The 21,653-nt window shown below is 38.8% G+C and overlaps 2 protein-coding genes across 3 annotated transcripts; both read right to left on the reverse strand.

The window, feature by feature from the left end:
- Positions 1-113: 113 nt before the first annotated feature.
- Positions 114-11,972, reverse strand: LOC129742629 (cellular tumor antigen p53). Of its 2 annotated transcripts, none has more exons than XM_055734568.1 (6): positions 11,724-11,972; positions 9,678-9,917; positions 6,707-6,743; positions 5,858-6,632; positions 5,392-5,790; positions 114-1,198 (listed from the first exon to the last, which is right to left on the reverse strand). In XM_055734568.1, exons 2-6 carry the CDS (start codon positions 9,785-9,787, stop codon positions 1,137-1,139), a joined length of 1,383 nt encoding a protein of 460 aa, XP_055590543.1. In that variant the 5' UTR covers positions 9,788-9,917; positions 11,724-11,972; the 3' UTR covers positions 114-1,136. The 2 variants fall into 2 exon arrangements, with proteins under 2 accessions (XP_055590543.1, XP_055590535.1); XM_055734560.1 differs by lacking the exon at positions 11,724-11,972 and adding an exon at positions 10,110-10,307.
- Positions 11,973-12,745: 773 nt separating this feature from the next.
- On the reverse strand, positions 12,746-21,363 carry LOC129742646 (nuclear pore complex protein Nup98-Nup96). Its single transcript, XM_055734577.1, is given in 6 exon segments — positions 12,746-13,687; positions 13,750-13,862; positions 13,918-16,375; positions 16,377-18,898; positions 20,677-20,969; positions 21,157-21,363. Coding segments are annotated over 5 exon segments (5,700 nt in total). The 5' UTR covers positions 20,966-20,969; positions 21,157-21,363; the 3' UTR covers positions 12,746-13,369.
- Between the last annotated feature and the right edge of the window lie 290 nt (positions 21,364-21,653).

The raw sequence follows: 21,653 nt of genomic DNA on the forward strand, positions 1-21,653 counted from the left end.
ATCGACGCTTTTGGTAAGATATTGTACAATAAATCGGCTTTTATACCATCAAAGAAGGATGCGTGATACTTCACTGCGCTCAATGATCAGAGAGCTAACAATTTAAATTGTTTGATTTTTTATTCAAGGTGTTTGGTTTTTTTTCGTAATTTCTTTTTTAAATTGTTTTGAATTTGTTGTTTTTTAATGTTTTTTGTTTTACTTTGTTGTTTGTTTTTTTCAACCGTTCACTTATCGATTATCTTATAAACGTCAATCACTTTGATTGTAATAAGGAATATATGATAAATGTAAAGCGTTCTTTTATATATTCTAGTGAAAAAAATCGATCACTTACACGCCTATCAAGTAACTTAACTCTTCTTTCTTCTTATTCTTTATATGGGAAAGGAGGTAATTTTTAAAGTTATCATTAGTAAGGTACTGCCTATTTGTTAGTTTCTAAGCTCTAAAATAGTATCTTTACGTAAAAATGCACGTAATAAACAAGTAAAATGTTTCGAATTGCGTTTTTAAGTAGAAATTGCTTCACTTTTAAAGTAAAACTTTAACAAGGATTTGTTGAAGGTTTAAAAAAATACGGAAAACAAGTTAAAAATCGGAAATATTTTTTTTTTATTTTGAACAAAAACAAACTGATCGTTTTGAAAATTTCTCAGTAGAAGCATAAAAATTCGACAAACAATATTTCGACAGCATGATTATCAATCATTTTGTTGCTTTGGTGGTAATTTGTTTAAAAAATTATACAACCAAAACAGAAAACAATACGAAGATTTTTTTCTCGTACTAATTATTGGATTGATTTTGAAGCAAATAATTGGGGGTTCGAAAAAAGTTCCGCTCCCTCAATGAGCGCTTTAATTTTCTGTTGCGAAATTAGATTTGGGTATGAGTTCAATTTCAGTAAATATTTTTGAAGTGAGAGAAAAATGTTCGTGTAGATATTTGAAAAAAAAATTATAAAGAAACGTCTCTTCACTTGTTTTCTATACTTTTGTGGTGCACTACTTAATAAATGCATCTTTCGTTGGTGAACTCTAATGAGAAATTATGGATTAGTACTGGATTTCTTAAACTATTCGTTGAGGAAAATTAACCAATTAAATTACTATTTCAACGGAAACAACAACGGGTTAGTCGGAATCCGTCGAGCTGTTGCTATTATTTGTGGCAGTGCGACCAGATGTGAGCGATTCTGAAATCGAGAGAGAGCGGAATTGGATCGTGTTAGGAATTGTGTGATGTCGGAGAAAGCAACGGTCTCAGCACACTACCACCATCATTTCGAGCAACTATTGTGCAGTGCAATTGGTTTTTTTTCTTGTGCGCCATTGGGACGGATTTGTAGGGTATACGAATTTTGTCCGCAAATGTTTGCGAACTTGAATGAATTCCAAGTTGAAACCTGTGCTAAGTGAGCTTTAAAATTCGCACTGTTCAATCAAATTAAAAGTTTTAAATTTGATTTGAAACTCAAGGCTATATTTCAACGTACTGATTATGAAATTGCGATTTTTTGTTTCGTTCAATTAAAATTTGATCTATTGACAAAGTCTTCTTTTAGTTGAGAACTTTTGACGATTGCCTCTATTAATGAAGTCGAGTCAAAGGGATCAGAAGTAAATTCGATCATTCAGTGACTCTGGAAGTGAGAATAAAATTGATTAACAATAAAACATAATCGTTCCGTAATCTATGAAGCGTCGCTCTCTTGCTCGACCCCGAAAATAACCGAGTCCACTCATCTTGCCCGACTCGACTTCAGTAATAGAAATCCACTATTCGCCTGTTCCTTGCAATCCATTAGAAATAAAATTTGAGAAAAGCGAAAAAAGTGCTGCCTAGCTCTGCTTTTACGTAGCCATATCACTATCATAATTTATGAGAATTTATTAAATCACACGCAAAACAGACAAGCCTAACTAAAAAAGATATCTCGTGCGTACACCAACAATGAGGAGAGGTTCAGTATTCCTGGGCTAATATAATATTCCCCAATTGTGATTGTGTGTGCATTACACTAGCGGCATTCCAATTAAACACGATATTCAAGGATAAATTTCTCACAAAAAGCATTTACTTATACTTAGGACTGTACCGAATACAGACTGAACAATTCCCGAATTTAAAAACTGAGAAGAAGTATTTTACCAGGAGCAACATCCTTGTTTGCTCTCAGTCTCAATTGAATGTGGTCAATATTTGACTCTATAGAATGTTCCGATATACACTTGCAAATAATAGTAATTTCTAAAATCGTGATGTGTTCCATAGTACTTTGAAATATACAAGGTAGGCCATTTCGCTCTCGTTCAACGTATTGGTAAGAGGCCCCGAAAAATAGTTATGGAAAAACCGGTAAATGTATGGAATTTATCAAAAAATCACATTTTTCTTAAAATTGGCAAGCGATAAAGTTATGAGAAAAATATGTACTGATGCATTTGAACGCAACGAACAATATTTGGCATTTCAACACCTCTAAAAGTAACATGCAATAGGCTTTTTCTCGATTTAAAACTAAAATTTGGTGATATATTTGCCTTGTGTTGCCTTTTTCTTGCGTGATTTGAATAAAAATCCAAACAAGTTGACTTTTTATCACAGAAATATGAAGTATTTTAGATCATTTATCAAATGTTTAACATAGACAGAAGAAAATATTACATTGCTTACTTCCAAAAATGAGGGACGACGATGAAAATTTCTTTTGAATGTTCATGGTTTATGATTCAGATCCAAAAATTCAATGCAACAAATGGTTTTCGATGAGCCTGAAGAATCAATCTTTAATCTGAAGCCCTTTTCAAAAGAATCAAACGGCTATCGACGGAGAAATTAATAATTTTGAATGCCATTCTACATAAAACTGCCAAATTTCCATAACTATTTTTGTTGGTATGCAAGCATGCTGTGTACATACACGGAGCTTTCAAGTGAGGTTAAGCGCAATGGCCTACGTGTTATTTTCCATGTACTATGGTTGTGTTCAAAAAAATTTTGGCTGCGTTCTGTTGTTTGATGTAAGTGAAGTAGGCGTTATCATTTTTTGTCGATTTTTTTGAAGAAATCTGAAAATGCGTGGCCTTTATCCCGAGTTAAGTAAACGGATTGTGCACAAATGGGGCACTAAGAGTGGTCTTCAAATCAGAAAACTAGCTCATGAATAAAGGTGTAAATGTCAGAGCAATTCCAAACCGCGTTGAGAAAGTATGGAAAACAGTGTACTTTCGCAGATTCCCCGAGACGCGGTAGAAAACCTGGCACTGCTGCATAAATAAAGAATACTTGTGGGAGAATCGTGTTATCTTTTTTTTTAACTTCTTATGATGTCACGAGAAGTTTTCTCATGTGGAAGGGTGATAGATGTTATTCAAATTAAACGATTGGTGGGGGGAAATTGTGTTGAAGAGATTTGTCGTTTAATGAAGCTTAAGCTTTGACCTAAGCCTTGACAAGGAGTTTTTGCATCCTAAACTCGTCCGAAAGACTGAAAGAACTCACCAATTAAACCTAAGAACCATTCCGTTAACCCGAAGCTGGTAACGGTTTTCACAAAAGTGAACGACTTGATCCTGAAAGCAGCGCATGGTTTCACATTTAACTTTGTTGGTTGGTTATACAACCGAAAGACAAATTTCCCCTATTGAAAATCCCTCGGGATTCATGCGGGTTGATGATGACCTCCAAGGAGGTAAGACGATATAAGAATGGATGCATCCACAGAACCTGTAACGCGGTCGTCTGTATTACATGATCTTGAAAGTAGCAGATGTTATTCCCCGAAGACTTTCGCGCCCAGAGTTATGATGTCAACATGGTACATGGCGACCGTGACGTGACTCAGATATCGTCGAAATAGCGCAGTTGAGTAGTTGTGTGTTCATTAAGCCAAACAGCACTATCCAACTGTAATTGGCATAAGGAGCTACACCAGGAGTTTTCTACTTTTCACTCGGAACTGTCACATCACTTCTCCTTTTTTTTTCAATGCCGTCTTTGATTCTACATTAACTTATATTTATGTTATTGACAATCAACAGTTATCATCGAGGGGCGACCCTACATCATGAACGCACTGTGTGCAGCTCAGACTTTAGCAGACAAATCTATAATAGATTATAACACATGTGCAGCTATTGTCAGATCATTCTGCTTTGGAGAATTTTCCGGAAACTTCGGTCTAGATTTAGAGATTGAGCTAAGCGAGGATTCAAAACGATTTATGGCCCTCCTCAGCACACTTGAGACCAGTTTCAAATTTCATCGTCTTCCATTTGGGCGGAATATATCTTTCAACAGCTTCCGATGGAAGATGATGATTTTATTTAGTAGTTTTCCTTGGGCCTTCGTAACTGAGACCGAATTGTAAGTGTGCTGGTCATCTAAGTTTGAATTGACCTATACTAGCCAGGTATCATAAGCCGGCGACAAAAGGGCATTAGTAACTGGGACGAAACGGAAATTGAATCTACGAGATTTTCCTTATTTGAAGGATCGATAGGCCGATGAACCTGACTAGTTTTTAGCGTCTACCAGCTCAACAATTAATATCGAATAGGAATTGGATTTGACTTTTCAATTAAAGATTTAGAATAAAGGGGTAGTTATTGTTCTTTAACTACAAGGTGATCAAACGGTTTTATTAAGTGTTTACTAGTTTGCTAATGTTTTACACGTTAGTGAAGACCACACACATCCCAAAAAAAACCCTAAAAGGGGGACGAAAATATGTTTAGCTTCATGAGAAGCAATGTGAAGGTGATGAACTTTTAAGTTTCTTCGTTGAGAGCTCTTAACTTTTCCTGTTTAGCACATTTTCGCTTTTCTCATTTTCCATGGAGTGTTTAACTGTTATAAGAAAATCATTAATAACAACTTTTTCTACCATCTTTGAAAGGCAGTTTAATAAATTTGAAATAAATTCAATCAAAGATAAAAAAAAAAACAAGTTTAATTTAGTAGTGCTTGGCAATAAGTGCAACAAGTGAAATTTCAATAACTTGGTTTATAAGTTGCTATAATAAAACAATATTAGCAGTAGATATAACTATGTTACTCTAGCGAGATTTCCTTCATTCTATTCTTCCAATATTTTGTGTCATACATCTACTAATGGTTTCCTTTCATTTTGGTTTTTTCTTTATTAAATTTGTACATCATAATTTGCTGTACATCAGTCTTTTTCGTTTAGGAAACAATTAAACGCTGATTTTTCAGCCTATAATTAATGTTCGACAGTAAACGTTTGCATATAACTTTATCTGATTCGTATTCAACTACAAACAAAACCCACATCAAAACTAATTGGGGTTGCCCACATCTTTGTCGCACTTTCGAAACGCTCCCCCGCTTGCTCGCTTTCTCATAGATATTGCTCATACTTACTTTGCAGCCGTCGGATTTGCGTGAGGTAGGCGGCCAGATGCTTCCGCTGGGTATCGTCTACGCAGCGCACCAGATCGGCCGCCACCAGCTGGAAGGCGTACTCGGTAACCTTGACCGCATGAGGTACGCCCGGCAACGGGATGTTGATGTTGGTAGCCGTTTGCTCCACCAGTTCCTGACTGTTCAGTGGAGTCAACGAGCGGGCCCGTTGATGGTTGTTTTGAGACGATGGAGACAGCTCCGATGAACGTTCCTTCTTGATGTACGCTACCTTGCCACGGGGTGGAGACGAGAGTTGTGGTTTCTGAGATGCTCTTTCTACACTTGTTAGGCTAGGATTACGATGGACGGTCGAAACCTTGGCTACTTTCTTCCCCGGTGGTGCTTGCAGTTCCTCTTCTGCGAAATGGCAGTAAACTTTAGTTTTTGAAAAAAAAAAATAGGTTTGAACATTCTGCCAACTTACCACTCTTTCGCTTAACTGGTCCCAAACTTTCCTCTTCCTTTTGCTTGTCCCGCTTTGGGCAGCTGCAAACCTTCAAATTCAAAGATCTACGGCCCAGGATTTGTCCTGCTGCATCTTCCAAGGTAAAAATAATAGCAGTCTGGCGTCGGTTGATGATCCGGCACGAGTTCTGGCAAACAAACTGGAGCGAAATATTAAGCGATGCATTCTCGGTTTTGGTCATGCCCACGGGAACGATTACGGCGAGCCGTTCCTGAAAGGCCACGCCCTTCTCGTTACCAACGTACTGCGTGGTCGGATTAAAACAACGCATCACATGCGTTTTGATCGCATCCGTAATCGGTGGACTGCTGTTATCGCTACAGCGATGATTTTCGCATCGAAACACCGGATAGTGCAGGTCTTCCGGGGCAGAGCAAACCATCATCGCTCGGACATATAACTGCTGATAGGTGAACGTCTGACAGGACAGATTAAAAGTGCAAGCCTGTCCCATCTTGACGAAAACCTTGTTCAGACGAGAGCTGAACATCCAGCTTGATTTGCCACTGGTTTCGCCGTTCAGATCCACATTGAAATTGTACATCGGATCGTGATACTCTTCCAATGTTGGAGCTTTCTTCAGGTGATCCAACAGAACGGCCTGCAATGCCGGGGTAGCCGGTACTGAATCAGTTTCCATTGCCGGTGCCAGTTCGCTTGTTTCGAACTTGAACACATCCTGATAGGTTTCCAACGGGAAAACGTCCCCATCCAGGTTCATCAGTTCGCTTGTCTGAAAGATTTTAGAAAAAAAAATTAGTACCTACACGTTGGCTTTTTTGCAGAATTTTTAAACACACAACTTACCGCAATGGAAGACAGCAATGCAGCCTCACAGTCGTCCCTGTTTGAGTTGGTGTCAGAAAGAACAAAAATCGTTAGCATGCATTGAATAATTTGTCCTGCATTGGTTATTTATTTTTTATGTTTTTTCGACAGATTCCAACTTTTTTTTTCATTGGTTTTTTTCTAATTTGTTTTGCTCTTTTTTTTTTATTTAATCTTGAATTTTTTTATTCAATTTTTTTTTTGGTTTTTTTTGTCATTTTTTTTGTATACAGTTCTTTAGGTTCTTTGATGTCATTTTCTAACTTTTTTCATGCTTTTAATTTAATTTTTAATGTTTTCTTCAATAATTTTTTACAGTTGTTTACATTTTTTTGATTGTTTTTTTTCTATTCATCAACAACTGTTATATTTTAACTCTTTTGTATTATTATTTTTTTGTTTTTGTAATTTTTTTTGTTTTTATTTTTTTTCTTTTTTTTATGAAATTTTCATGTATTTTTTATGATTCTAAATCATTTTTTTTTTATTTAATCTTGAATTTTTTTATTCAATTTTTTTTTGGTTTTTTTTGTCATTTTTTTTTTTGTATACAGTTCTTTAGGTTCTTTGATGTCATTTTCTAACTTTTTTCATGCTTTTAATTTAATTTTTAATGTTTTTTTCAATAATTTTTTACAGTTGTTTACATTTTTTTGAGTGTTTTTTTTCTATTCATCAACAACTGTCATATTTTAACTCTTTTGTATTATTTTTTTTTTGTTTTTGTAATTTTTTTTGTTTTTATTTTTTTTTCTTTTTTTTATGAAATTTTCATGTATTTTTTTTAATGATTCTTAATCATTTTCTTAAGTTGTTTACTTTTTTTTTTGAATGTATTCTTTTTCATTCATCAACAACTTATTTTAGCTATTTTGTATTTTTTTTTTTCTTCTATGTGATCAAAATATTGTAGAATTTTGTAGGATTTCATTTGAACATACGCAACCGAAACCCACAATCTCCAAGTTAGTATGTGATATTGGGGGATTGACGGCATATTTCGGCAGTGTGTCGAGGTTGACAATGGAACACAACTGTCACGGTAGTCTTTAAGCATTACCATAGTTTATCGTTGTAAGTTCGCTGCTTATGTTCACTCGTCTGATGGATTAAAAATGTTTGATAGATGGATCTGAAATCTGGTATCTGAATAGGCATTTTAAGATACGGTTGAAATGAAACCGTTAAGCAAGGCACCAACGTAGAAATTTTACTGATGGTAGTAGGTACGAATGAGTGGATAGTTATACGACCTTGGATAGTTTATAACCTTCACGATGGCATGCTCAAATTGCGGTACTAGTTGATCGTATATGAATATGTTAGTAATCAATCAGGAAATAACTTTCCCGAGGTCACAAATTTTTGCAATTGTTTGATGTGGATTTTATCGAAGACACGAACGACGACCAATGCCACGACCCATCCCACCATTATAAGAAATTCACAAGCAACTAAAATTCGGAGAGTAAACATTATTACGCTTATACAGAATATCAGTCCATCCAGAATTTGGTATTAAAAAAGAGATAACTTACGTTGGCTGGTGAGTCTCTGGAATCTGGAATTTAATGTATCATACTCTGAAAATATGTACATATTGTTTATACAGTGCCCTCTACATTCTTCATTGTTCTTCTATAAATTTGTTTTTTCTCCTTTTTTTTTATTATGTTGAGTTTTAATGTTTTTGTCTAATTTAATTTTTATTACTTTTATGTTTTCATTTTCTGAATTTGTTATAATATGTAAATTATTTCGATTTGTTACTATTGATTGTTTGATTTTTATAGGATTCGATTATCATTTAGTGAACAAATTTATTTTTTGATTCCGTTTATAGTTATAGTTTTTTTTTATATTTTATCACTAGATTTACAGGCGAATTTCTATGTTGAATTTCAATATTTTTAGAAGAAAAAATAATTCATTCTAAACCATATACCAAGCTACGACAATTATTTTCTTGCTGAATTTAAGCCATTTTTTCAATTTAGGTCGTGTAAATGTTCACAGGGCTCGAGAGAAGAAATAATTAACTCGTCACGACGGTCAGGAACGGGTACCCGTAAGGTCCTACGCCGTTTGGCCTTAAGTCATTTGGCATAAAAGTCTCCGCAACGCGAATCGAGACCATACATCATTTTAGTTCAAACGCGAAGTGTGAGGAGGCTTCCTCGAGATTTTGATCCATTATTTTAGGATGACCCCGTGGCCCCGGCAATTATGCCAAACGGCCATTATGCTAAACGGCTATCCCAAATGACTTTATGCCAATTGGTATACAATCTTCCCGTAAATCTAGTGTTAACGTTTAACATTTCTGTAAAAAAAATTTTTTGAATCTAATTTGTCGAAATATTTTTATACAACAGTTTCAAGTTCTTGTTACGCTACCACCATGGTAACAATATTATGTTTGTGTCGAAAAGACAACGAAAATTCTATTCTTGTTTATTGATCGGTTTTCTTACTCGAAAAGATTCATGCCAAAGGTAACCAGTATACCAGGTATACCAGTAATCGGGAATCGACAAATGAGGATTTTTGTACCCAATTCTCAAAACGTGGAATCGTTAGTTAGATCAATTAAGTAAATTTGCTTTTGATTTAGAGAAGACTGTAGTTATTACGGGTATTTTTCGGTGAAAAATACCGACATAACGATATTATTCAGCGACCAAAAAAAATCTTTAAAAAAGTTCTTTAATTTTCACCGAATATCCGGTAATTTAGATGGAATGTATTTAGTAGTGTTTACCAACATCACTAAATAAATTGCTCTACCAACCACTTTGTGTTACCGGAACCGGAAATGTGTGGCGGAAAGACTGAGGATCATTTTCCATTATCAATGATCCTCAAAAAACCTTGTTGCACTGTGTGGTCATTATGTTTGATTTTTTACAATCGACTTACTGCTGCTCGTTAAAGGTTAGACAAAACTTACCCCGTAACCTGACGATCGCCCATGGTGCCGTCCTCGTGTCCCTCGTTATCGTAAATTGTTTGCTGCTGCTGTTGGCGTTGAGGCATTTTGATCTCCTGTGAATCCACCATCTTGTCGATGTCACCTTCGGAAGGAAATCTTCGGTGAGGTTTCTGATTATGACCAGAGCCAACAACCTGCTGTCGATCGATGCTAATAGGCGTACAGCAACCACCGTTGTTGCTAGCTGTTCCCCGATGCCTGGTTGGAGCGAAAAGAGATAAACGAAACGGAGCACATGTTAGATGCATAGAATTAAAGGGATCGTATATGATGGGTTAGATTTGCATGATGCAATCTGTATCGTCGGTGGTTAAATTTTTCTTAAAATTTTGGATTCAATAAATTGAAATTGATGAATACAGGTACCTACTAACACTACTAGTAACTTACTCCTCCAATTTACAAAAACAGTTTCCGTCTGAGGATATCATTATGCAATTTTTTAAATTAATAAAACTACAATATTAAAATTTAAATCACTTCACATAAAACTAGCTTAGACAATTAACAAAACGACTTTCACAAAAAACCGAATGCGCTGTTCGTTAAATTTTAAAGGATGCGCTTCGGCCAGTGTCTAACGATAAACTGAATTAAAAGACGGCATCTCTCCGCCACTTAATCCTATCACGTCTGCGGACTGGAACAAACCCAAGAAATAAAAAAAATACGTCAGTTTCGTCTGTATGTACGTTCGAACTACGAAGGTACGTACACAACATAAAAATAAATAAATAAAAGAGCAAAATCAAACCACAGGAAGGGCAATGGGAGGCTCGACATATTACATATTATATCGCTCAGCCACGATGAATATTATTTCTGTGGATCTTTCGTTGCTGTTTTTTTTATATGGAGAGGATCATTCGATTTCTATATTTTCTTGTACTTGAACCTGACCGGACCGATACGCTTCTGGGGAAGATTTTGTTGTGGGTCAGTCAGTAATGATTCAAACTAATACATAGTTGTCACTAACTGAACTATTGAAACTTCTCCTCTGGTCTTGTGTGATTATTAAATATGTAAAAGAGAACCGGAATCCGTGCTTGATGTTTTATAGCTGATTGATTCCGTAATTCTGCAACTGAGTTTGATTTTTGACTGACGATGTGAGTAATCAACAATTCTTATCTGATCGAAGAAAAATTTAAAAGGCATACACTTTCTAGTGGAGAGGGAATTTCTATTTCTTGAATTGTGTTCAGAACATTTCTGTATGATTCTTTTTTCCGTGTTGGCTCATGTTTTTAAGTTTCACCAGAGACCATGTTTTTTTCCTCGGTGAAGAATGGATTCGCTACCATCTTATAATTGTGGGAAGATTTCCAAAGCGCAAAAAAGGAGCTATTCATTCAGCATCCTTTGGGTAGAGGGAGAGACAACCCTCGAACGAACCAGAAGGCTCAACAAAAGTGGGATCACCGATAAATCTTTTTTTTTATTCTCTGGCGCAAAACGAACAACGCAGCACAAAAATGCTGTTGGTTTCCTCCTCAAGGCATGGGTTCGGCAGCCAGCGACTCAAGAGGATGTAAGAAGCTTCAAGCCAAACTGAACAGGTTCTAGCTTATCGGAAAGAGGACCGATCTGGGGGGGGATTGGACGGCTGTTGATCCATTGCTGTATACCTCCTTTCTTCCGACACTTATGATCAAAAGGTCGTGTGGGCCTAAACTTCGAAACCATGGTCTAATCGTTGGAATCAGAGTTATTAAATTTTCGTTTAACGTCCTTTTCAGGAAAGTATGCTTGCTTCTCCTCGTTCTTTGATTTCGATTCGAACTGAGCCAAAAGAAAAAGAGCAACTCGCGGTAGGGAAGAAAAAGTAGCATATTATGCGGCTGCTATTCCCTCGATCATGTTGCAAAATCAAACCAGGCAAACTTAACCTCAAAATCATTTTTGGATCTGAAAACCTCAAAATTTGGCATTAAATCTTATAAGAAAATTCGAAAAAACAGTACCATGCGAATGATCTGCAATTGACATTCCGTAAATTACCTGCCGATTTTCCTGGAATGTCGAGAAAAGTTCACTAGCAGCAGGTGCTACCTCCTCGCTACTGCCTACAGTTGAAACACACTTTTTGTTCGCTTAACACTTTTCAACGTTAATACTATATGCACAAACAATTCTCGGTTGTACCAGTTAACAAAATATCATTATTGTAACAATTAAAATGCCAATTAAACGTAGAATAAACAACAAATCACACCCGGTCACCAACTTGCGACCGTTTGGCACACACGACAAAAGCTTTTTAAATGGAGGCAGGGCCGGATGAGAAAGTTTTTCTTTTTCTTCCTCTCGCCTCGCATCAACTTATCGTTTTGTGAGAATTCTCTCGCTCGCTTCTCTCTCAATTGGTTTTATCGTTTAAGTGACAAACGCAATTTTACGACAAAGACACGAAAGATTTTTTTTATTGATTTTTTTTTTTTTTATATTTGCTTGTCCCGCTAGGGGACGGCTGAGACCATTATGGTCCATCTTGCCTTTTATTGATTTGTAAACAGTGGGCCGAATTCGAAAATTTCTTTGGAATCAAAAATATATTTTCAAATCCTTTTGTAAAACTATATTTTTACAAGTAATGCAAGTCGCTACACCTAACTCTGAGTATATCCTTTCGTTAGTTAACTCACACAGATGACGCATCAAAGTCACTTGAAAATTTCCAACAAAATCTTATGAATCTGTACAAAATTAAAGGCCGATAGTTTGTTTAAGAATTCTGGAGGTTTTTCTTTTGTCAAAAATGTTTAATGAAATTGCTTCCAATTAATGTCGACCATAAACCAATAATTCTGTCTAGCACTTTAGGAATTTACCGATTCTAACTAGGAAAATCGCTTCATCTTTTGAGGCGATCCGCTAATCTGTTAAGTTTTAAAGAGAACCACTGCTCAGAAGCCTTATGCCAAATCGATTGAAATAAGAAGAATGAACGGTGAGAATGTGATGACTTTGTTTTGGACATGAAGGGTTTTTGTCATCGGTAGGAAAAATACAGTACTCAACGATTTGAATCCTCTAACTAACATTATTTTATTGTTTCTTTATGTTTTTTTTTCCAGAGCCATATTCAAAAACGTTACTCTATGATTTTTTTTTCTTATTTCAGCTTAAATATAAACTAGAAAGCTTAGTAAAATACAGAGTTTTTATTTCTATTTTGCTCCCTTCTTACCAACACGCACAAGTTGTGAATAAGTATTATAGCATAGGTAATTATCATCAATCAACATATTGAGAAACACAAACAAAACATGGTTGTCTTTGTAAGAATTGATTAAGTGTAGAAATAAAGCGGAAGTAAACTTGGTTTTACAGAATAGCTTAAGATTCTCGGGTTAAGTCGATTGCTTGGTTTGATAACTTTTAGTGTACTGGATACTAGATAATAATAACTGGCTGATCTAGTTGTATAGTCTGTATTGTATGTATAATTGTGAGAGTTGTATTCGATCAACAAGTGTACGGTACTATAAACCTATCGCTATAGTTTGCTTGCAGTGCTGAAAACTATAATTTGCTTAATTTGACTCGTTGCTGATGTTAAAAAAGAACTAGGTAGCTAATCAAAAGTCAAACTCTTCAGACAACTCCAAGAACGTATTTTTTTTTCCTATCATTGCTCCTTTATCTTACTGTCGTCGTAGATCTTCCGCTAGAAATGCGCTCAGCATATGCCGCAGCTCTTCTAAGGCATATTCTTGCGGTAGGGGTAGTTTTTCCAGGGCGTTGCGCATCAGTGCACAGCTGTTGATGCTCGGATCCTGCGTGAAGAACGAACGTATCAGATAGGCCAACCGCTGGGCTATTTCACTCTGGCAGAGCCGGTGCTTTGGCGTCGGACAGGGAAACATTTTGATGACCGAGCACAAATCCGAAAGTTTCGGTTTCAGCTGTTCAAGGCGAGCTTCCGCAACTTCATCGTCAATGGCGTCCCGGATGAGATCGAACTGAGTGCAGAGGAGAAAATATGTTATTTCCTTTTGAGAAAACCAAGTTACATCTACGTTACCTTTTCGTTGAGCTCGATAAAGTCTCTTAGAATCTGGCCTTTGATGGACCAGTTGGAGATTTGTTTCACATCTTCAAATTCCGCCAACAGCGATTTCAAGTAGGCGATGTTGTCTACAAAAAATAAAACGTTAAAAAATAAAAAAAATCATTACAATAAGTCGCTTACCGTTGATAACGCAGTCCGGTGCAATATGTTCCATGATGACCTCGTGAGCCTGGGACCACTGTTTGGCACGCAGCAGATATCGGGCCTGGCGATGGTAATTGAACTGAGAACCCGCCCGTACAGCTTTGGCCCAAAATATCCACGCCTCCGGAATCCCCAATTCGCCGACGATAAACTGTTCCCGTTCCAGGTAGTCGAGATCGTTGTCATCGACATCATTTTCCTCGTCGCTGGTTAGACGAATGTGCCGGTACAGTAGCTGCTGGATCGTAAACTCCCGACGGGATCGATCGTTCAAGTGCAACAGTACGAAGATTGCCCAATGCCACATACCGTGATTTTCTAGTTGAGTGGCAAAACTGGTGTGTATTTGGCTTCTAGATAATTCCGAGCAATGATGATAACCAAGAGTCTCCAATGCTTGAAGCAGGAACCAGGAGAGACGGAAGTCCAATGGATCAGGTGTATGGGTAGCGGGATTGAGAAGAGTTTCTATTGGGTGTGAGCGTTTGGAGAAAAGTTTCAGCAAATGGAACCGGATGTCATGGATGGGTTTAGGAGCGTTAAGTTTAATGCGAGAAGTATATTCAGGGGATGGTGGAAAGGCGAAGAACTCATTTGATTCGAAAGATTTCTCGTAGGCCAACAGAGCGTCGGTGGTGGATGAAGTCGGTGAGCAGAGATACCACAGATGCAGTGCCAGTGCTTTGAGCCATTCTAGTCCTTCGAAGATGTTAATTGTTCCATGAATGGAGGAAAGTAGGGGAATTCCAGCGATCAGCATAAACGCTTTCAAACGACGGGGCTCTATAAATTTATCTGCTTCGATATCCTGCCAGGAGCTCAATTGATGCTGAATTAATTGTCGAACGGTGGGTCCTCCAGAAATTTGAGCCATCAACATCGATAAATTGATATCGTTATGTTCGAAGGCTAGTTCACATGCTTCGGCTACCTTGTGAGTGCAAATGAGTTCAAGTAGCTGATCTAGGTATTCCTGTTTCTTGCCTTTGAGAGCAGCTGCCACTTGTTTGGTGGATGCTTCAGTGACGACCTGTTCGATCCACTCAGAGAAGAGATCTCTCCGGAACATAATGCTCATGTGAGCAGTTTCTTCGACGTCTTGTAGCTCTTCGCGTTCTCCCCACAGAGCAGCACACAGAGACCACACTTCGACGCATAGAGCTTCGAACTCTGAACCATCGGCAATAAGCCGAGCCATTTCCAGATGGTCAGCTAAACCAGCGTGTTTACCCCCAGCGACGTAGTACGGGCAGCTACTGCCGGCTACTTTCCGTATATGATCGTACTTGAGTTCAATCTTCAGGTGTTCCTCTACGGTACGACGAAAGTCTGGAATGTCACTCGATGATTTGATTTGAAGCAGCTGTAAAACGGCAGGGGAGAAATCTTTCACTGTTCGCCCGCGGAAGAAGTTGTGTAAATCTCCAATGTGAATGGCATTGGATTTGGTGAGACGCAAGCTGTTATCTTCAGAGTTCAACTGCAGCAAAGACGACGGAAAAGTCCATCCAATTTTGAAACGACGCCCATGGAAGAAAGCTAGATCCGATTTGTTGTTCAGGAAGCGGCTGAGAACAGATTTCGCTAGTGGTAGAATTAAATCGTTTGTATGAACCAGTTCAACACGTGGTTTTAGAATAAGTGGTAAAGATTTCGGTCCAATGGGCCGCGGTATATTTGCAACGGTGGTTTCTCGCCGTTTCGGCTGATGTTGCTCTTGAAGCGTCTTACTTGTGGATGTTGTAAAAATGGGTGCCGGCGAGGATGAAATGTCGTCCATGTGCATCGAATCGTTATCCATCAGCTTGGAAGAAGCTTCACTTCGCATGTATAGACTGCTGGCAAGTGTGCGTCCCAAACCATGGTAGGGTTTGTTGGGTACAGTTTGATCGGGACTATCTCTTCCGCCGTCCGTGATTTCAGATATAACCGACCCGCGGTCAAAATCATCCTCGATGAAAAAGGATGCCTTCATAAGTTGCAGTTTATGGGAATCGGTTCCCATCCCGAGGGCTAGAGCTGCAGTCGGGCTAGTTGGGGCCATCGATTCGTTGGTCATCAAGGAGTAGTTCAAATCATCAGTGTATTTTTCACGGTGGATCATTGGTGGTTGTTTAGGCACTGCTCCAAGCTTTTTTGCACCCGCTTGGTTATCGCCGGGGAGCAATAGTTTGCTTTTCTTTGGATCCGTAGGAGCTTCGTCCTCATCGCTGTCACTCAGCCCATATTTGGAGAAATGTTCAACTTTGAACACCCAACTTCCGGTATCGGGACGATATTCCAGGAATCGTGTGTCATGCTTATCACAAACTCGTCGAAGTTTTCCCTCGTAATCCATTACTGCCAAACGAGAGGCATCCTTGATCGGTTCATGCAATGTTTTATCATGGGGCCACACTTGATCCAATGTAATTTGCGCTTTTCTATTCAGCCCCCTGTCCAATTGGAGGTTTATTTTCATCGTCTGGGTAAATGATGACCTCCTTATGGCGGAAGTGAACGATTTCATCCAAATTTAATCCGGCCACATCGATTGGTTCGTTGAAGTACACATTTCCGTAACCTTTTCGTCCGATGGTAAAGTTAGGAACAATACACCGACCTTCTTCATCCATCAATTGGGTAATTTCATCCAACGAAGGGATCGTGTAGTAACCGATGCGTCGCAAAACAATACCCGTAGGATGTGGATCCCCTTCCAATTCGGTAGCGCTCGAAGAGACAGCAGAAATATCAGCCGTAGCGTTAGTAGTGTCGTTTAGGAAGGAACGATTCGACGAAGACAGCAGCGAGTCATTGACGTTGACTGGGGAGCTGGTGCTAACGGGATCTTTCTTTCCAGTAGAGCCGCTAGCTTGGGATGGGGGCGGCGAGTCCAGTGAACCTTCCTTGGTTGTAGCAAGCGATGTAGCAGTTGACTGTGCGCTGGCCGATGTTGGAGCAAATTCTTTAATAGTACTCTCAAGAACAGATTCCGACAAGCGATTGCTTTGACGAACCTTATCCAGAGCGTTTGATTGAAGCCACGAAACACGGCGGCTGCTATCCAGTGGATTCCCACTGCCAGCGGATTGTGGCTCTGTTGGAATTTGATTTTGGAACGTTTCCTTCGGAGCAGTGTCCTCTTTCGAGATGGATTCATTTCCCCCATGAGCGCTTTGGTTACCCAGGTGCGAGCGGTTTTGTATGGTTATTGTAGGTGTAGCTGCTTTCGGCTTGATAATAAGCCGCTTGGCGTTTGGCTTCAATGAAAATGACTCTTCCAGGGTGCTGTCATATTCTTCCAAGCCTTCAAATAACGATTTCTTCGATAATGTTGCTGCACCAATTGGCTTAACTTTTACTCCGTTTCCCGTGACTTTAGGGGACACTTTGAACTGCTGATTAGAACCTTCTAGAATTGCTTTTTGGGCCGATGGGTTGGTTGGTTTCAGCGAATCTTCTGTTGCACCAGAAAGTGGCTTAATATCCTTGAAAATTGGATTATCTCCATAGGGGGATGTCACCATAGCCAATATTTGTTGGTGAATCGGAACTGCCGTTTGGGCAGGTTGATTGGGAGCTCCAAATCCAGGCTGTGCTCCAAGACCAGTGCCAAAACCACCGGTACCCAATCCTCCAAATGCTCCGCCACCACCTCCCAAAGTTGAAGTATTTCCAAACAATGTGCCCGTACCTAGACCACCCGGCTTAGCAGCAGTGTTGCCAAACATCGAATTTGTTCCGGCACCAAAATTTAGCCCTCCTCCAAACGTGTTTCCTGTAGATGTTGCAGTGTTCAATCCAAACGCAGGGGCAGCTGGTTTGTTAAAGGTATTCCCAAAAAGTGATCCGGCTGTGCTTGTGTTTGTCCCAAAACCACCAAAAGTAGGGGCTGTTGATGTTGGGTTCTGCCCGAAAGAGCTTCCAAAGGTTCCCAACGTGTTGGCTGGTTTTGCTCCAAACAATCCTCCACTGGTTGCAATGGCACCGGTATTGGTTCCAAACCCGAACCCAGCTTGGGTTGTTTGTGTTCCCAGTGCACCACCAAATGCACTCGTTCCAGGTGCCGTGCTCGTTGTGGCTCCAGAAAATAACCCTCCAGCTGCCGGTTGGGTTTGATTCTGGGCTCCAAAACCAAACGAAGGAGTCTGCCCGAAGGTGCTAGTGGCGGGTTGTGTCGTTTGTCCGAACAATCCGCCGGTGGTAGCTCCGAACGCTGGTTTTTGAGCTCCAAGACCACCACCCAAAGTGTTTGTAGTTGTTTGGCCAAACGCTCCGAACCCACCCGCGGCAGGAGTAGCTGTTTGCCCAAATGGTTTACCAAATCCCGTTGTACCAGCTGTCCCGAAAGCTGGAGCCGCTGTCTGTTGTCCAAATGTGTTTGCTGTGCTTCCAAACAGTCCTGTACTCGGTTGCGACGTTGTTGTTTGACCAAACAAAGAAGTATTTTGAGCCGGAGCAGCTCCGAACGGCGTTGCAGCAGCTGGTTGAGCGCCGAAAAATCCGCCCGGCGCTACACCCGCCTGTGGTGCCTTCCGATTGGCCTCATAATCTTCCAACCTAAGTTCTTCCACAGATTTGTTCTCATATTCTTTCATGAAGGTGATACAGTGCTGCTTAGTCTGAACTGTGTTGGAGTGTCCATTCTTGACCAACGTATCGGTGGACGGTGTCTGCTGATATCGGGCGACGGCCGTTCCATTAGCACCTCCGAATGCTGGCTTCGCTCCAAATAATCCCCCCGATGCTTGGGTTGCTTGCTGGCCAAAGAAACCGCCGGTTGTTGTTTGGCTAGTGCTGGCCTGTCCAAACAGGGACGTTTGGGTAGTTGTTTGGCCGAAATTACCGAACCCTGCAGGCTTGGCCGCTCCGAAGGCGCTGTTATTGTTGTTACTACCGAACAAAGAAGTGTTCGGGGCGGTGTTATTTTGAGTACCGAAAAGCGACGTTTGCTGCTGCTGGGGCTGACCGAAAGCTGAAATGTACAAAATGTGATAGCTATTAGTCGAAATAAAAAAAAAAATGAAAACTACAAACAAAGATAACATGAATAACTTATTTAAGCTTCCCGGATGAGAAGGGTGCAAGTGCCAATTTTCAAACCCCATATCTTAAACTACATTTGGTGCAAATCTTTGATTTTTTCAATTTCCTTCTTACTTTTCCGATATAATTACAATTATATTGGTTATCTGTCGAAGTGCACTGTAACTTTATTATTGTTAACAAATAGAAATAGATGAGTAACGGTGCAACCAATGTTGATGCATTCATTTTAATTCAATCTAGCTTGTTTACACGGCCTTGCTCCGGATCAATAGCTCCTAAAAAGTTTTCCTATCTTCCTATCCTTTTTTTTAAACAATCTTTTCAATAAATATAAATTTCTAGATATTATATAGACTAGATTCTAGACATAGTGTCTAGTTGTTCGGATTCTGAAATTCCATAATTTTTTTAAAGACTCAATTATTCAATAAAGACAAATTATTCAATAAAAACTACACTCAGAAAAAAGATTTTTTATTTCAAAGGAAAGTGCCGCAAAAACAAAGGATTTTTTCCTTTGATTTTGGGATAAATAAAAATTCCATTGGTTCAAGGACATTTTCCTTTGTTTCAAAGAATTTTTCTTTTGAAAAATCTTTGAGTCAAAATCTTAATGCTTTGAAACAAAAAACAGTTTCATTCGATGCAAAGTTGTTTTCGTTTGCTACAATGTAATTTAGATTTAGATTTAAAAGGATTGGTTCATTGAAATATTTTCCTTTTATTCCAATTGGAAAAAAATATTTTCTGTTGTTCAGAAGTTCCAATTAGGAATTTTGAACAATAAAAAGAAACAATTTACATCTTAAATTCATTTTTATTACAAACTTAACACAAACACTGGTTCACTATAATGGAATTAACCGGTCCTAAATATTGGCCTGAGGGCATTCTTCTTGGACCGCTCAATAAACTTCCGGAAGCAACTCCGGTCATCCAACTGGTGATTGCCGCTGAAGATCGGCCCGAAGATAATCAGACCGCTGGATTTTGGGCGGAATCAGCCGTGGTCCTGTAACAATGTAAAAGTTTATATAAAATCTTAAATATTCACTTTTTGACTAATGGATTAACACGCACTTACCATGGTATGCATTCCTCATCCTGAATCCTCCTAAATAGCTATCTCTGATTCACTAGTTTTGATTTTTAACACGACCGGCGAAACTTAATTCGAAATTCGGTACTTGCTCAATCCAAATTATCTTCTAAGTTTGAAGTTTTAACTTAAAGAAATTATTCCTTTCTGTTGAAAACATTTTTCTTTGGTTGAAAGAAAATTTACTTTGTTTTAAAAGACATATGCAATTGAAAAAATGTCTTTTGAATCAAAGAATTTGTTTAAAATCAAATTCCAAAATTATTCGGTTCAAAAAATTAATTCTTTCTTTCAAAAATTATTCATTTGAATCAGAACGAGAATTCATTGATTCAAAGAAAACAGGAGTTTGATTAAAAAAACTGAGTGTTTTGAATCAAAGTCAGTTTTGTTTTGTTTCAAAATCCAAGTTTTCTCTGCGTGTATCAGTTGGTGATCTACCCGTCCATTTAAGATGGTATTTATACATAAAAAAAATTGTTATGCAACCCCTATTCCCAGTTAAACCCCCTGTTCAAGATCAATCATGTTTTGCAACTACGTCTCAGCAATTGCAACCTACTGGTGACGTCATCATGTATCGCTGAATGAAACCAAATACTCACTTCCAAATCCAGATTGAGTGGTGGCCGTGGTTGCAAACGCTGGCGCCGCGCTGGTGCTAGCCCCAAACAGACTTCCCCCAGCCGGGGCAGCCTGTGTCTGGCCAAACAGGGACGGTGCGGCCTGTTGGCCAAAGGCAGGTGTTGCTCCAAAAGCTCCTGCAGTTCCGGCTGGCTTTCCGAAGGTATTTGCCTGTCCGAAAGGACTAGCCGTTTGCGCAGCACCTCCGAAAGTGCCGAAACCACCGGTGGCAGCTGGCTGTCCGAATCCGGTGGGTTTGGATCCGAACATGGTTCTTTAACAATAAAACAGCACTATTTTAACGAAGTAAAATTTCACCAAAACAATAACACAGCTAACTGTACTCGAGCACTGTCAGAATGAGAAAAAAGACCAAACCAGCGATGGGGTTTATTTACGTTCGAGAAGAGGAAAACGCGCGAACATAACCTGAAACTTGAGCTAACTCTTTTTCTTCTCACCTTGATCGATCCTCAGCCAAGCAACGGTAATTCAAAACAGTGAATTCAGCACCAAATCAGCTATGTGGATAGCTATTTCCGGTTCCAATCACAGTAGCAGGAACGATTTTACCGGATTCTGGCGCCAGCAAGCGAAACTGTTGAGGAAAACTCAGCTTTTAAGAGTAATTTTACGGACACAGATTTCTTTTCACGTTTTGGGAGTGTTGAAATTTATGCTATTTGATTTTTTCGTTCAGTTTTTATGCTGCGTATAGGGCTGGGCGCTATTTTGATATTTCAGATTCGTAACAAGGTACGCAAATATATTTAGAGGCAAATTTAAAACCTTGCAATTAATTCAAAATTGCAATTCAAAAAATAAATAAGGAATAAAAATTTTAATATAAAATTAACAAAGAATTATATTACAAAACGGATCGACGATAAATATTTGTAATTCTTGAAATAAAGGTCATTGTTGTATTTTTTGTCATTTTTTACACTTTTGTCATTGT

This window comes from Uranotaenia lowii, chromosome 1 (genome assembly GCF_029784155.1).
Source record: "Uranotaenia lowii strain MFRU-FL chromosome 1, ASM2978415v1, whole genome shotgun sequence".
NCBI classification, from domain to species: domain Eukaryota; kingdom Metazoa; phylum Arthropoda; class Insecta; order Diptera; family Culicidae; genus Uranotaenia; species Uranotaenia lowii.

Coding starts and splice junctions, on each gene's coding strand:
- LOC129742629 (XM_055734560.1), bottom strand. CDS start 10,150: ATGATATCCTCAGACGGAAACTGTTTTTGTAAATTGGAGGA. Junction 9,918..10,109: donor TGTTTTTGTAAATTGGAGGA/GTAAGTTACTAG, acceptor CGCTCCAACCAG/GCATCGGGGAACAGCTAGCA. Junction 1,199..5,391: donor GCAAATCCGACGGCTGCAAA/GTAAGTATGAGC, acceptor TCTCGATTTCAG/AATCGCTCACATCTGGTCGC.